Genomic DNA, 15,940 nt, shown 5'->3' with positions numbered 1-15,940 from the left:
CCCAGGTAGTACTTCAGTTGGTGATGTCTGGACTGCAAATTCGTTTTGAGTACAAAGGGGCGAACGTCATCCCCATCTCTATCGTTGAGCTATGGAGCCATTCTTTTCACTCATTAATTTTTCATTTCTTAGTAAATCTATCTATGTAGCTCCCGTGATGCGTTTTAATAAACAACTATCAAGGATTCTAGAGATCAATCATACCATGATATAAATCAGAAAAGGCGATATAAATCATTAGATACTTAGACACACATGAATATTTTCAGTTACTTATTGCATTTCTCAACATGCATAATGTTCTCTTCGGTTTACACAATTTTCCTATATTGGTCTTTCCTGACCGGTTTTTAATATAATTTTAAGTCGCTCTATCAACGGATTTCTTGTTTAAGAAATAGGCCAATGAAATAGGTTTTTAATTTTATAAGTACCAATCGGAAGAGTTGAATAGATCTGGGTCAGTAATTGCGGTGCCTACGCACACGTGTCAGCGTCCTTTAAATATTTCCAATACAGGGTTAATGCCTCAGTCATTAAAGATAAGTACGTAAACAACTCTTAACAGTGTTCTAATGAATTTGTGCTGCTGTTATTTAATCTTGAGGTTTCCCGTGGAGTGGACATTGAGCACAACCACAAGGCATGTGGTCGCGCATAAAACCACTCTAATCGCCATTAACAGGAAACCTATATTGTGAATTTCTATGTGTCTATCAGGTTTTCAAGTTTCAAGACTAACGAAAAAAAGTCCTTTTTAATTTTCAGGACAATTTCGAGATTCTGAAGTGCTGTTTTTCAGTTTAATGAAGCGATATGGATCCTATACTGATTGTACTACCTCAATTAGGGCTCCGGAGCGTTAGAAAAATATTTTTAAGGGAACCTCCATCTTACATCACTTATTTTTTTATCGAATCATATCATAATATAAATCATGGTTAGTCACATCAACTATTTCCTTCGGTTATGCAGTCCCAATTGTCCGCAATGTAAATTTTGGGGATGGCCCTAATAATACTGTGGTCATTTCATGAAGAATGTTTTGACGTGGCGCCATCTATACACTACCAAGACGGGTTTTTCTGTGAAAAGATATCCGTACTTTTTCTTGAAGCGCCATCTGTGCGCCACAAAGGCAAATAAAAATATTCTCCAATATTTCTATTTTTTCTAAGTTATCGGAATTTTCCAAACTTTGAAATGACAAGGTCTTGGACGTTAAATTGCATAACTTTGCCATAATTTAACCGACCTCATATCTTTTATAGTTGCCGAGATCACCATGGTTGAGCTCCAGAAAATGGCTTTTCTAGACGAATTCATTTTGCATACTTTACCAAATTATTTACAAATAAGAGGTATATAAATTTGTTATTAACAATTTCTTTAAAAAAATGTGTGTATTAAAAAATTTCTGATTAAGCCATGGAATTGTTTGACAGAGAATCCGTATGTCTTTGATACGTCCTGCATAATCTCGAACATAAATGAACCAACCTAACCTCATTTAAAAATACCATTCTGTTTATCTGTATTATTAGATTTTTATTAAAAATAGTCTTTTCTAAGACTTCACGGACTTGTGCGTTGGTTAGTTAAAGCTTACTGAGTGCAAGAAATGCCGTTTACACTCGAACAAATAGCCTTTATGGTTGAGTCTTACTTTCTGGGGTTCGTTTAGTTGATCTACCACTTCCTGGTTTTCTTTGAACACTGCCAGTTTCACGAAATAACTTGAAAACGTAATTCAAAATACTACGAAACTGCGATTCCTGTACTGTAATGTGAAGAAATTTTTGATGAAACTCTTGAAAACAAGGTTGATATTTATAGGCCCATTCTCCGTTTATGAATTCGCCATTCTTAAAATAAGATTCAATCATGAAGGTTTTTTGTTTGAGTGTAAACACCATTTTTTGCATCCAGAAAACTTTAACTAAGCAACATATAAGCCCGTGGAGTCTTGGAAAAGACTATTTTTAATAAAAACCAACTAATAATACAAGTTAACAGAATGATATTTTTAAATGAGGTTAGGTTGGTTCATTTATGTTTGAGATTACGCTGAATGTATCAAAGACATACGGATTCGCTATCAAAAAAATTCCATGGCCTACTTGATCAGAATTTTTTTAATACACACATTGTATTATTAAACAACCCGTATCATATATAATCTAACAAATTTTTATGTCTACATTGTCTACTTTCCCCTGTCAACTATTAAATGATTCACATTTTTCGAAAAAAGAATTTTTGGAAAAATATTTTTCAAGAAATTTAATATCACTAGAATTTGTTAAGGAGTGACATCCAGAACGTTCTATACATGAATTATTCTTACCTCAATTTATTACGAATGACGGCGAGAATTTAATCCTTTTTCCATAAACTAATTTATCTGTCGAAATTGGAACGAAGAACAGCAGCACTCTAAATATTTTATTAATCAACCAACCCTACAATTAAGCAGAATATTATCATAGAATATCGATGATATAGTAATAATACTCTAATTCTGTATTGTATTCTCCACATCTCTATTATTTGACAGTTTTCTCTGTTTTGTTGTCTGCCGTTTGGTCGCCATTTTTCCTGTTTGTTGTGGCGTGTGTTTATCAACCCAGTTAAGTCGCTATAATTACGTTTTTAATATTCTAAACTGTGATTTTAATAAAGATTTACGTGCCCCAAAAGCCGGAAAATGTAATTTAGAGTTTGAGTACGATTTTCACTACGCGTAAGTTTCACATCAATTATCTTAACCTTAAAATTTAGAATTCAACCAAGCATTCACATTTTCAATTCCAGTTTTTCCTTAAGGCTTTTCTGGAAAGTTACTCGGATTAGTTCACACAAGTAAATTCTCAGACGTTCGTTTACATCAGATTTAAAATGTGTGTAAATTGGTAACCTGAGGTTACTAACAATTGTCTAGGTAAAAGACCCGAGCAATTTTGTAAAAAAGCCTCTAGTTAATGTTTCTGAGGACATTTAATGGCAAGTTTCTATGCTTTGATGTACGTTACATGATAATTAGTTCAATTTGACTTCAGCATGTTGCCCTCCAAAATTCATTTTATTTGCAGTTAAGTTTTTTTTAAATACTATAGGTAAGCCTACAGACATGTTTTCATCTGTCAAGCAATACCAATAATTAATTATTGTTATCAAATCTTGATTTCAGAAGGTAATAAACTATCGGCATAATGTCAGTACCCCCATATTTACTGGGCCCCAACCCGTGGGCCCAGATGATGGCTCAGCAACAGTTGGCAGCAGCACATGCCCAGGCTCAGGCTGCTGCAGCTCAGGCTCATGCTCATGCTATGCAACAGCAAATGCCTCCACCTCACCCTAAGTCTGATGTCATGACTGAAGATAAATTACAAGAAAAAGGTAGGTATCTAGATTTGTTATTGACACATTAACACAATTTGAGCATATAATGGATATTTGGACTTTAAGAATTTTGCCAAGATGGAGATCTGTCTTTATTATCATCTACTACATTAATGAAAGGATTGATATTTTTTCTAATAAATAGAAATTTTTTTTAACTAAAACATACATGTCTTTGATGCTAAAGGTATATAATGTTTATGTATTTAGCCCAAAAATGGCACCAGCTTCAGTCGAAAAGATTTGCGGACAAGAAAAAATTGGGCTTTATTGAGGCTCAAAAAGAGGACATGCCTCCAGAACATATCAGAAAGATTATAAGGGATCACGGGGATATGAGCAGTAGGAAATACCGCCATGATAAACGTGTTTATTTGGGGTATTGTAATAAAATAAAATTGATTATGACATCTTGACCATCTATATATTTTAGAGCTCTTAAATACATGCCCCATGCTGTGATGAAGCTCTTGGAAAATATGCCTATGCCTTGGGAGCAGATAAGGGATGTGTCAGTTCTGTATCACATTACTGGAGCCATAACCTTTGTAAACGAGATTCCTTGGGTTATCGAACCTGTGTACATTGGACAGTGGGGGTATATTAACTATGATTTTCAAAATTATATAGTGGATTTTTGATTTATTAATCTTTAAGCACTATGTGGATTATGATGAGAAGAGAAAAAAGGGACCGTAGACATTTTAAAAGAATGAGATTTCCTCCGTTTGACGACGAGGAACCGCCTCTGGATTACGCGGACAACATCATCGACGTTGAGCCGCTAGAAGCCATTCAAATTGAATTAGATCAGGAAGAGGATTCCGCTATTGCAAAATGGTTTTACAATCATAAGACCTTGGTAATTGAAACCTACCTTGATGGTTTTATGCAAGTAATACAATAAAGTTTTCTTCATGTTTAGGTGGGGACGAAGTACGTCAACGGTTCTACTTACCGAAAATGGAATTTAACCCTTCCAATAATGGCTACTCTGTACCGTTTAGCCAATCAACTTTTGACTGATTTAGTGGATTACAATTACTTTTACTTGTTTGACACTAAAAGCTTCTTCACAGCCAAGGCCCTGAATATGGCGATTCCTGGAGGACCCAAGTTTGAGCCCCTTATTAAGGACATGAATGCAGCGTAAGGTCTGTAGCATTGAGTCATTCAGATTGGAAGGTACAATTCTGTTATAGAGATGAGGATTGGAATGAATTCAATGACATTAACAAAATTATCATAAGACAGCCAATCCGTACAGAGTACAGGATTGCCTTTCCCTACTTGTATAACAACATGCCACACTTTGTTCACTTGTCTTGGTAAGTGTTTTGTAGTGTTAGTAGTGGTTTGTCTTTTCCACTGTTAGTTTGAATTTTGCTGTTATTTGTGTGGTAAAATATAATAGCACAGTGGTATAATAATGCATTTGTGGTTGGTATGTCTCTCATTTTGAAGTGTGGTCTTGAGAGAGCTGATAAGCCACATACAATGTTTTTTTGTTCATATAATTATTAAGTCATCTAGTGTCATTGTGCATATTAGACAAAAAAAATGTGTAAAAAGTTCTACTCCCTGGATCCTTCTAACCAAAAATCAAATCTACAAAGCACTACTTCATATGTCAGGTATCACACCCCCAATGTTGTTTACATTAAAACTGAAGACCCCGATTTGCCCGCATTCTATTTCGATCCCCTCATCAATCCCATTTCGCATCGGCATGCGGTTAAAAGTCTGGAGCCCCTTCCTGATGACGAGGAGGAATTTGTACTACCGGAATACGTACAAGCCTTCCTTCAAGAGACTTCTCTTTACACTGACAACACAGCGAATGGTATCGCCTTATTGTGGGCACCAAGACCGTTCAATATGAGATCAGGTAGAGTGCAACATATATATTTATTTTGTCATTCTTATTATTACTGTGCAAATTTAAGGCCGAACAAGGAGAGCCATCGACGTTCCCTTAGTCAAGAGTTGGTACATGGAGCACTCACCTCCAGGACAACCTGTTAAAGTCCGAGTTAGTTACCAGAAGCTTCTTAAATACTATGTGCTTAACGCTCTAAAGCACCGCCCACCCAAACCTCAAAAGAAACGCTATCTCTTCAGGTCGTTCAAGTCCACCAAATTCTTCCAGACGACCACTTTGGATTGGGTTGAAGTCGGTTTACAGGTTTGCCGGCAGGGCTACAATATGCTAAACCTGCTCATTCACCGAAAGAATCTGAACTATTTGCATTTGGATTACAACTTCAACTTGAAGCCAGTTAAAACTTTGACAACAAAAGAGAGGAAAAAATCTAGATTTGGAAACGGTGAGCAGTTTAAGAAAGTTTGCCTATGGATTTATTTGTTGTTCAAACATTTGTTGTTGCAGCCTTCCATTTGTGCAGAGAAATTTTGCGTCTGACGAAACTGGTCATTGATTCACATGTACAATATCGTTTGAATAACGTGGACGCTTTTCAGTTGGCCGACGGACTTCAATATATTTTTGCCCATGTCGGTCAACTGACTGGAATGTATCGGTATAAGTACAAACTGATGAGACAGATCAGGATGTGCAAGGATTTGAAACATCTCATTTATTACCGATTTAACACCGTAAGTATTGTCTGTATAATCGCACTTGACAGTTACGTCCCATTTCTCTTATATCACTCGCGTATTAAGCTAAACAATAATTTAACGTCACCCATGAATCCAAATTAAACTCCGAATTGAAAAGAAATTCATTCATTTTAGTACGGCGGCCCAAATAATGACGTAACGGACACGTGCCATTATACAAATTGTATAAAGATATTGAATAGGAAAAAGTGCATGTTAATTTCAAATTTTTGTTCACCTTTAGGGGCCTGTTGGAAAAGGCCCTGGTTGTGGTTTCTGGGCACCGGGTTGGCGTGTCTGGCTCTTCTTCATGCGCGGCATAACCCCCTTGCTTGAGCGTTGGTTGGGCAACTTATTGTCTCGACAGTTCGAGGGTCGTCACTCTAAAGGAGTTGCAAAAACCGTCACTAAGCAACGCGTCGAGTCTCACTTTGACTTAGAGCTGCGCGCCTCTGTAATGCACGACATTGTCGACATGATGCCCGAGGGAATTAAACATAACAAAGCCCGAACCATTCTCCAACATTTATCAGAGGCATGGCGATGCTGGAAAGCCAACATTCCTTGGAAGGTCCCTGGTCTGCCGATTCCCATTGAGAACATGATTTTGCGTTACGTTAAAATGAAAGCTGACTGGTGGACAAATACTGCGCATTACAATAGAGAGAGGATAAGGAGGGGCGCCACTGTGGACAAAACTGTTTGCAAGAAAAATTTGGGCAGGCTGACCAGATTGTATTTGAAAGCGGAACAAGAGAGGCAACATAATTATTTGAAGGTTTCGTTGGTCTCTGAATCGGAGAATTGACACAGTTGTGAATGTGAACGTTTTAGGACGGTCCCTACATCTCACCTGAAGAAGCCGTAGCAATTTATACCACTACAGTGCACTGGTTAGAGTCCAGAAGATTTGCTCCGATTCCCTTCCCTCCGCTATCGTACAAACACGACACGAAACTGCTGATTCTCGCCCTCGAAAGGCTCAAAGAAGCCTACAGCGTCAAGTCTCGATTGAACCAGAGCCAGAGGGAGGAGTTGGGTTTAATTGAGCAGGCATACGATAACCCACACGAGGCACTTTCTAGGATTAAACGTCATTTGTTGACGCAGAGGGCATTCAAAGAGGCAAGTATTTCCTCATTAGGAGAAAATAGAGTAATTTTTATATTGGTTTTTATTTGACAATCTCAGGTTGGCATAGAGTTTATGGATCTCTATAGCCATTTAATACCGGTATATGACGTGGAGCCTCTGGAGAAGATCACGGACGCATACTTGGACCAGTATTTGTGGTATGAAGCTGACAAACGACGATTGTTTCCACCGTGGATTAAGGCGGCAGATACTGAGCCTCCACCACTTCTTGTCTATAAATGGTGTCAAGGTACGATATGTAAGAAGGTTACTGTTCAATAGTGATAGGCCGATACCAATATCTTGGCATTGAGGCCGACTTCGATTCAAATGAGATATGATACACAGAATGCTCTCATGAAGAGTCACTATAATTAATTCTTTCACAAATCTATTTAGGCATCAATAATCTCCAAGATGTATGGGACGTCAACGAGGGTGAATGCAATGTTCTACTCGAGTCCAAATTCGAAAAGCTCTACGAAAAAATCGATTTAACGCTACTAAATAGGCTGCTTCGATTGATCGTGGATCATAATATCGCCGATTACATGACGGCGAAGAACAATGTGGTTATCAATTATAAGGACATGAATCACACTAACAGTTATGGCATTATTCGAGGTAGATTTCCGGCAAGGAGTTTTCTTGTTAAGACATTTGGTTCGTTGCAGGACTGCAATTCGCTTCTTTCATTACTCAGTACTACGGCCTAGTGTTAGATTTGCTAATACTGGGTTTGCAAAGGGCCAGTGAAATGGCTGGCCCCCCGCAAATGCCCAACGATTTCCTGACGTTCCAGGACGTCCAAACTGAGATGTGTCATCCGATCCGGTTGTATTGCCGATACGTCGATAGAATACATATGTGTTTCAGGTAAATAATAAAACTAGTCATCTGATAATGATAATTAATTTTCCGTTTCTATAGATTTTCAGCTGAAGAAGCCAAAGATTTGATTCAGCGATACTTAACTGAGCATCCTGACCCAAACAACGAGAACATTGTGGGTTATAATAATAAGAAATGCTGGCCGAGAGACGCTAGAATGCGCCTTATGAAACACGATGTGAATTTGTATGTATATTTCCCTTTATATGTACTGCCCACAAAAATAATCAAAATACCACATTTTTCAGTCATATTTGACGGCATATATTTCGGAAATTCCGTGATCAATTTTCATTAACAAAACAGGTTTTAAAACTTCATGTCTTTTAGAATCATTGATGAATACCCACTTTAAAAACAAAATTTTATCTTAATACCTTGGAGTGCAAAAATATTCGACGCATATTTTAGTCTACAGATATAATAGAAGGGATTTTCGCAAAAGATGCAATATGTGTTATCGATAGAACAACCTTTGTAACTCCTTGGAATAATCTAACTTGAACTAATTTGATTAGCGGTGGTGTACACTGGGTATCCCAAATTTTCTTTTAAACCGATTTTACACTAATAGCATTGTCAGGTTTAGACGATTTTTCACAATCATCAAATAAATGTGTGATGTTTCCCAAGGTAAATGTTTATTAATGATTCTAGAAGGAACGGACTTTCAGAACCTTTTTGTTCATAAAAATTAGTCGCTAAAATGTTTTCGAAATACGAGCTCTCAAAAATTAGTAAAAAGTGTGCTATTGTTACTATTTTTGTGAACAGTTTAGTCATTTTTTTCCTTTTTCGTTCTTCAAAAGAGGTCGAGCAGTGTTTTGGGACATTAAAAACCGCCTCCCTCGTTCAGTGACCACGATCCAATGGGAAAACAGTTTCGTCAGTGTTTATTCCAAAGACAACCCGAATTTATTATTCAATATGTGTGGTTTCGAATGCCGCATATTGCCGAAATGCCGTACGCAACACGAAGAATTCACGCACAGAGATGGAGTCTGGAATTTACAGCATGAAGGCAGCAAAGAACGTACCGCCCAATGCTTTTTAAGAGTAGATGACGAATCTATGAGCCGCTTCCATAATAGAGTCAGGCAGATTCTGATGGCCTCTGGTTCAACCACCTTTACGAAAATTGTAAACAAATGGAACACCGCGCTTATTGGGCTTATGACCTATTTCAGGTCGGTATTATGGTTTGTGAACTTGTTTTTTTTTACGGTTTTCGACTTATTCAGGGAAGCTGTCGTCAACACTCAGGAGCTGTTAGATTTGTTGGTGAAATGTGAAAATAAGATTCAAACACGTATTAAGATCGGCTTGAACTCGAAAATGCCCAGTCGATTTCCTCCCGTGGTGTTTTATACACCGAAAGAACTGGGAGGTTTGGGAATGTTATCAATGGGTCATGTGTTAATTCCTCAATCTGACTTAAGGTAAGAATAGGTGTCTTGACTAGTCTTGGTAAACATTCATGTAGTAAAAATATACTAACGATTTCATGTTAGAATATGAGAAAGTATGTTCACTGCACATCTATAAAACATAGATATGCTTATACCCATAGTATATACTGAACAAGCGATTTAGACCGCAAGTAGTATATGCTATAGAAATTAAATATTATATCCGCCGCCGAAAAACTAACATGTGCGGAATTAACCGTTGAAATTGCACTATTGCTCGCTTTTATATCTGTTGGTTACTAACATACTAATTCGTTGAAATACTGTGATTTAGAATTTTTGGTAGAACAAACCTATACTACTATAGCAACATCATAACAATTTCGTGCAAATAAATGTCTAGTCTAATCTAAATAAATGATATTTGTCTAATTAGGTGGTCGAGACAAACAGATGTAGGAATCACCCATTTCCGATCGGGTATGAGCCACGATGAGGACCAATTAATTCCAAACTTATATCGATACATACAACCATGGGAAAGTGAATTCATTGATTCGCAGAGAGTATGGGCCGAGTACGCGTTAAAAAGGCAGGAAGCCAATGCTCAAAACCGACGGTTAACGTTAGAAGATTTGGAAGATTCCTGGGACAGAGGTATACCCAGGATTAACACACTGTTCCAGAAGGATCGACATACATTGGCATATGATAAGGGATGGAGAATACGGTGAGTTGTATGCTGATTTAACTAAATCTCAATACGCCCTATTTTACATTATTTACATGATTTCAGGACCGAATTCAAGCAGTATCAAGTGTTGAAACAAAACCCCTTCTGGTGGACGCATCAACGTCATGATGGTAAACTCTGGAACTTGAACAATTACAGAACCGACATGATCCAAGCACTCGGAGGTGTGGAAGGCATTTTAGAGCACACCCTCTTCAAGGGTACTTATTTTCCTACGTGGGAAGGTCTTTTTTGGTTAGTAATTCGAATCCATGAATAACACACCTCTCATACAACAATTTCAGGGAGAAAGCTTCAGGCTTTGAGGAGTCGATGAAATACAAAAAGCTGACAAACGCACAACGGTCCGGTTTGAACCAAATCCCCAACCGTCGTTTCACCTTGTGGTGGTCTCCAACCATCAATCGCGCCAATGTGTACGTGGGTTTCCAAGTGCAATTGGACTTGACGGGCATATTCATGCACGGAAAAATTCCCACGTTAAAGATTTCGCTGATTCAGATATTCAGAGCCCATTTGTGGCAAAAGGTTCACGAGTCTGTCGTGATGGATTTATGCCAAGTTAGTCGGTTCATTAGGGTAATTTTTTATTTATTTATTGATGGTTTCAATAGGTATTTGATCAAGAACTCGACGCCCTAGAAATCGAGACTGTTCAAAAGGAGACTATTCATCCAAGAAAATCGTACAAAATGAATTCGTCCTGTGCGGACATTTTATTGTTCTCGGCTTATAAGTGGAACGTTTCCAGACCGTCTTTATTAGCGGATACAAAGTAAGGTTCTGTTATTGTTTTAAGTTCTTGAGTACAAAATGTATTTTTTTAATACGTTCACTAATGCTATCTTCGGCACGATGGTAGTTGCAAAATCGATTAAATGAAAAAAGTAATAATACTTTGGGATTTTTTTACATGCCGTAAAAAGTGTTCCTGGATTGTTTATGAAAAATATTAAATTGGTATAATTTATTAAACTTTTTTTTATTAGACTGATAGTTGTTTTGATATTTTATTTGAAAGTTTTGATTAATTTTATTCGCCGTTTACGGATATTAAAAATCCCCAAGAATGACAATTTTTTTCTCATTACTTAACAGATTTTGTAACTTTCATTGTTTCGGAAATGGTAATAGTTAAAACTGTTAAAAAACATTAACACCCTTTATAAAATGTTATATGTTCCCAGAGATACTATGGACAACACCACGACTCAAAAATACTGGATCGACGTCCAGCTAAGATGGGGTGACTACGATTCACACGACGTGGAGCGATATGCCCGAGCCAAATTCTTGGATTACACTACTGATAATATGTCCATTTATCCCTCGCCCACGGGCGTACTCATCGCTATAGATTTAGCGTACAATCTTCACAGGTTTGTTGTTTGTTAAGACATTTATTTGTACTTTTAATTATTGATAAAATTTCAGCGCTTACGGAAATTGGTTCCCTGGTTGCAAACCCTTAATTCAGCAGGCCATGGCTAAGATAATGAAGGCCAACCCTGCCCTCTACGTACTGAGGGAGCGCATACGAAAGGCATTGCAATTATACTCCAGTGAACCTACCGAGCCGTACCTATCCAGTCAAAACTACGGAGAATTATTCTCCAATCAGATCATCTGGTTCGTGGACGACACCAACGTGTATAGAGTGACCATTCACAAAACCTTCGAGGGCAATCTGACCACCAAGCCCATTAACGGTGCCATTTTCATTTTCAATCCCCGAACTGGACAGCTGTTTTTGAAAATTATTCATACCTCTGTGTGGGCGGGACAGAAGCGTTTGGGACAGGTTAGAAGTTTGTCTTGAGTTAATTCTGGGTCAATTAAAAAAAGAAAAAATTAATTATCATCAGTTGGCCAAATGGAAAACAGCAGAAGAAGTTGCGGCGTTAATTCGGTCTCTGCCGGTGGAGGAACAGCCAAAGCAAATTATTGTTACTAGGAAGGGCATGTTGGATCCTCTAGAAGTACACTTGCTAGACTTCCCCAATATCGTGATAAAAGGATCGGAGTTGCAACTACCCTTCCAAGCGTGTCTTAAAGTGGAGAAGTTCGGAGATTTGATTCTAAAGGCGACGGAACCACAGATGGTGCTCTTCAATCTTTACGACGATTGGTTGAAAACCATTTCTTCCTATACCGTGAGTAGAGAGACTGTTTATTTTAGTTTGACGACACTTCCAGGGTTTAATCCTCTATTCAGGCATTTTCGAGATTGATTCTGATTCTCAGAGCGTTGCACGTGAATACCGAAAGAACCAAAGTGATCTTGAAACCGGACAAAACTACCATTACAGAACCGCACCATATTTGGCCCGCATTGTCAGACGATGAATGGATCAAAGTGGAAGTTCAATTAAAAGACCTTATCTTAGCCGACTACGGAAAGAAAAACAAGTAAGTTCTTTTAAACTTTCCTCAGTTTTCAGATGCTTTGTTCGTTTGGTAGTTTGTTTTACTTTAGAATTGAATGGTTACATCTTTAAAACGGGTCTGTTTTCCAGTGTGAATGTTGCTTCTTTGACTCAATCAGAAATCCGAGATATAATTCTCGGAATGGAGATTAGTGCTCCGTCTGCGCAAAGACAACAAATTGCCGAAATCGAGAAACAAACCAAAGAACAATCTCAGCTGACTGCCACCACTACTAGAACGGTTAATAAACATGGAGATGAAATTATTACCAGCACTACCAGCAATTACGAGACGCAAACGTTCAGTTCCAAGACTGAATGGAGGGTCAGAGCGATATCTGCTACCAATTTGCATCTCAGGTAAGTTAGAATTATAATTTTTTCGTATTATGCTATTTTTGTCACTCACCCTATATATATATATATATATACAGGGTGTTAGTGAAATAACTTTCGTAAATTTAACCAGTGATTAAGAACATCATTTTGAACAAAAAAGTTCCTTACAACAGGGGTCGAAAACCTAATAGTTTTTTCAAAAAAAAATGTCAAAGTTGGTAACCGAAAAGCTATAATAAGGTTTAAAATTTGAATAAAATGTGGAAAAATGTACTTGACACATTTTGGTTGTTTGACGCGTAACAAAAAAACTTAAAATAATTCAACAATAACATTGCTAAAAGCAATTGAAAACTTAATTAATAACTTAAGCGGTAAAAAAAACGTAAGTGGCAACGCCGCACTGAACGTTACCGAGGAAGAGAAGTTTATTTTCGTCAGGGTTGTTTTTTATGGCCCTTATGAGGGTCGCTCACCCACGTTGCGGGTGGAGTGATAAGGCATTGGAATGCGCAGTAAACAGATTGACTTAGTACCTCAATAGTACATGAGTTATGTAACCATCTGCACTTTATCCCATTTTATGTGACATATGATCCTGGGCAAACATGCCTGGCGCCATGGACATGTGGAACCCATTAGTGACCATCAAGAAGAGACAAAAACCTCCCTTATTTTTCAAATTTGTCATGGACTGTATGTCCTTCCATACTTTTAATATTTTAGTGTGATTTCGGTCTCGCTAAATGCATCTTCTGTCGGTACACGCAACAAATTATCCGCAAAGTTAATTTGGGCGAGCTTTAAGTGATTTTATCCCTACTTATTAATAGTACCTACGTGACAATGTATTCTGTACGCGAGTATCGTGACATGCTTTTGATCTATGTAGAGGAATTACAAAATTCTGAAAAAGTTCGGCGCATTTACTACGGTAATCGTTATCCAGAAAGAAAACTTCCAGCTCGACAAACATTATGCGAGTTTCCCAAAATCTTCTGGATACAGGGAGTATTGTTTCTTTATATCAAGAACACGAGGTCGACAGAGAAAAGTTGGTTCTGAAGCCGAAAAACAAATTTTAAATCTTGTTCAGGAGTTCAACAAGGAGACCCGGAGTAGAGCATGCATGGACTCAAATGGTGAACATTTAGAACATGTAATGTACCAAAAACAATAATAAATTTGTGTTTTTGAATGTGATGTGAGTGGTGTAAAATGTGTAATGTGTCATGTTAAGTTAATTAAAGATGATAACAATAATTTCAAGGTAAATGGCTTTTCAAAATAATAAAATAAGAATCATACAATTTTTAAATTCCATGAATTTAGGACATTTTATTAATTATGTACTGTAAAATCTATCAGACCCAAAAAAAACGTGTAAAAAGCAAACCCACTTCATGCGGCTACTTAGGTAGGTGTGAAAATGAAATAAATACTAGGCGACGTTGCCAATTTTCAGAAAATGTTTTTTTGATTTTCCAGGGAAATGGTTGTATTTACGACCCCTGTTGTAAGGAACTTTTTTGTTCAAAATTATGTTCTTAATCACTGGTTAAATTTACGAAAGTTATTTCACTAACACCCTGTATATATATATAATAAAGTAATTCGTAAAAATAAATTGGGAATAATTTGGTTTTATTCAACCAGAAAATATTGTTGGTTTCAGGACTAACCACATTTATGTCAGTTCGGACGATATCAAGGAAACAGGTTACACCTACATTCTTCCGAAGAACGTACTAAAGAAATTCGTGACCATATCGGACTTGCGTGCACAGGTGAGAACAAATTCTCTTTAACACGTGTGTGTGCGTTTTTCCCCAAGTTAACTCTTAATTTGGCATACTTGGAATTCAATTTTTTTGTTGGGTTAATAGCGCACGACAAATTCTCAATGCGGCAGCTCATAGAACAATAAATACAAATAATAAAAACGTTATCCTATTTACAGATCTGTGCGTTTCTCTACGGCGTCAGTCCTCCAGACAATCCACAAGTCAAAGAGCTACGTTGTCTAGTGCTCGCACCCCAGTGGGGCACCCACCAAACCGTGCACCTGCCCAACACACCACCCAACCATCCATTCCTCAAAGATATGCAACCTTTGGGATGGATCCACACACAACCCAATGAGCTGCCTCAATTGTCCCCACAGGACATTACCACTCACGCTAAACTAATGACAGACAATCCCGCGTGGGATGGCGAGAAAACTATTATTATCACTTGCTCTTTTACACCCGGGTCTTGTTCATTAACAGCCTACAAACTAACACCATCTGGATTCGAATGGGGCAGACAAAACACCGACAAAGGAAACAACCCTAAAGGGTACTTGCCTAGCCATTATGAGAAAGTGCAGATGTTGCTGTCAGATCGGTTCACAGGATTCTTCATGGTGCCAGCCCAAGGCCCGTGGAACTATAACTTTATGGGTAAGTTTTGTTCCCTTTGTTCGTAGGAGTTAGTATTGATCTGGGAATTCTAGGTGTGCGACACGACCCGGGAATGAAATATGAGTTGCAGTTGGCCAACCCGAAGGAATTTTACCATGAGGTGCATCGTCCCGCACATTTTTTGAATTTCTCGACATTGGAGGACGTCGACGGCGCTGGTGCTGATGGAGAGAACTCTTTCGCTTAACTTCCTATTAAACCGACGGTTTTACAGGAATTTGTGACTGTATATATATTAGGAATTTGATCGTTTATTTGCAGTTGAAGTACTAGCATTAAATTATTATAATTGGTGGTACGTTAGGGATTTCACGATAAAGTCTCTGAAGCACTATTTTTGACAGTTTTCTTTTACCCTTCAGCATCATGCATTTATCATAAACTTAATTGCCGAAATGCTGTTAAGTATTGCTCTGTAGATGCAGATATTGCTATTTTTTCAAAACTTTCATAAAAAATAAAATCTTGACAGAAGCTTCCTTTGTTTAATTTTTT

At 37.7% G+C, this 15,940-nt stretch overlaps 1 protein-coding gene across 2 annotated transcripts; it reads left to right on the top strand.

Moving 5' to 3' along the window:
- Window positions 1-2,577: 2,577 nt before the first annotated feature.
- Prp8 (pre-mRNA processing factor 8) lies at window positions 2,578-15,779 on the top strand. 2 transcript variants are annotated; one of them, XM_066395670.1, is made up of 30 exons: window positions 2,578-2,743; window positions 3,191-3,402; window positions 3,616-3,784; window positions 3,839-4,003; window positions 4,063-4,267; window positions 4,331-4,554; window positions 4,608-4,733; window positions 5,040-5,293; window positions 5,352-5,732; window positions 5,795-6,021; window positions 6,272-6,805; window positions 6,862-7,152; window positions 7,219-7,411; window positions 7,561-7,785; window positions 7,836-8,037; window positions 8,092-8,238; window positions 8,862-9,239; window positions 9,294-9,491; window positions 9,898-10,191; window positions 10,258-10,449; window positions 10,500-10,776; window positions 10,830-10,990; window positions 11,403-11,594; window positions 11,650-12,016; window positions 12,081-12,368; window positions 12,431-12,624; window positions 12,732-13,001; window positions 14,656-14,767; window positions 14,941-15,424; window positions 15,478-15,779. In XM_066395670.1, the coding sequence occupies exons 2-30, from the start codon at window positions 3,213-3,215 to the stop codon at window positions 15,630-15,632; spliced, it is 7,095 nt and encodes a 2,364-aa protein (XP_066251767.1). In that variant the 5' UTR covers window positions 2,578-2,743; window positions 3,191-3,212; the 3' UTR covers window positions 15,633-15,779. The 2 variants fall into 2 exon arrangements, with proteins under 2 accessions (XP_066251767.1, XP_066251766.1); XM_066395669.1 differs by having other exon boundaries at window positions 2,578-2,747; window positions 3,194-3,402.
- The last annotated feature ends 161 nt before the right edge of the window (window positions 15,780-15,940 follow it).

Source organism: Euwallacea similis, chromosome 12, assembly GCF_039881205.1.
Source record: "Euwallacea similis isolate ESF13 chromosome 12, ESF131.1, whole genome shotgun sequence".
In the NCBI taxonomy this organism is placed as follows: Eukaryota; Metazoa; Arthropoda; class Insecta; order Coleoptera; family Curculionidae; genus Euwallacea; species Euwallacea similis.
Note: the sequence above shows the minus strand (reverse complement) of the source record. Positions and strands in the feature narration are given on the sequence as shown.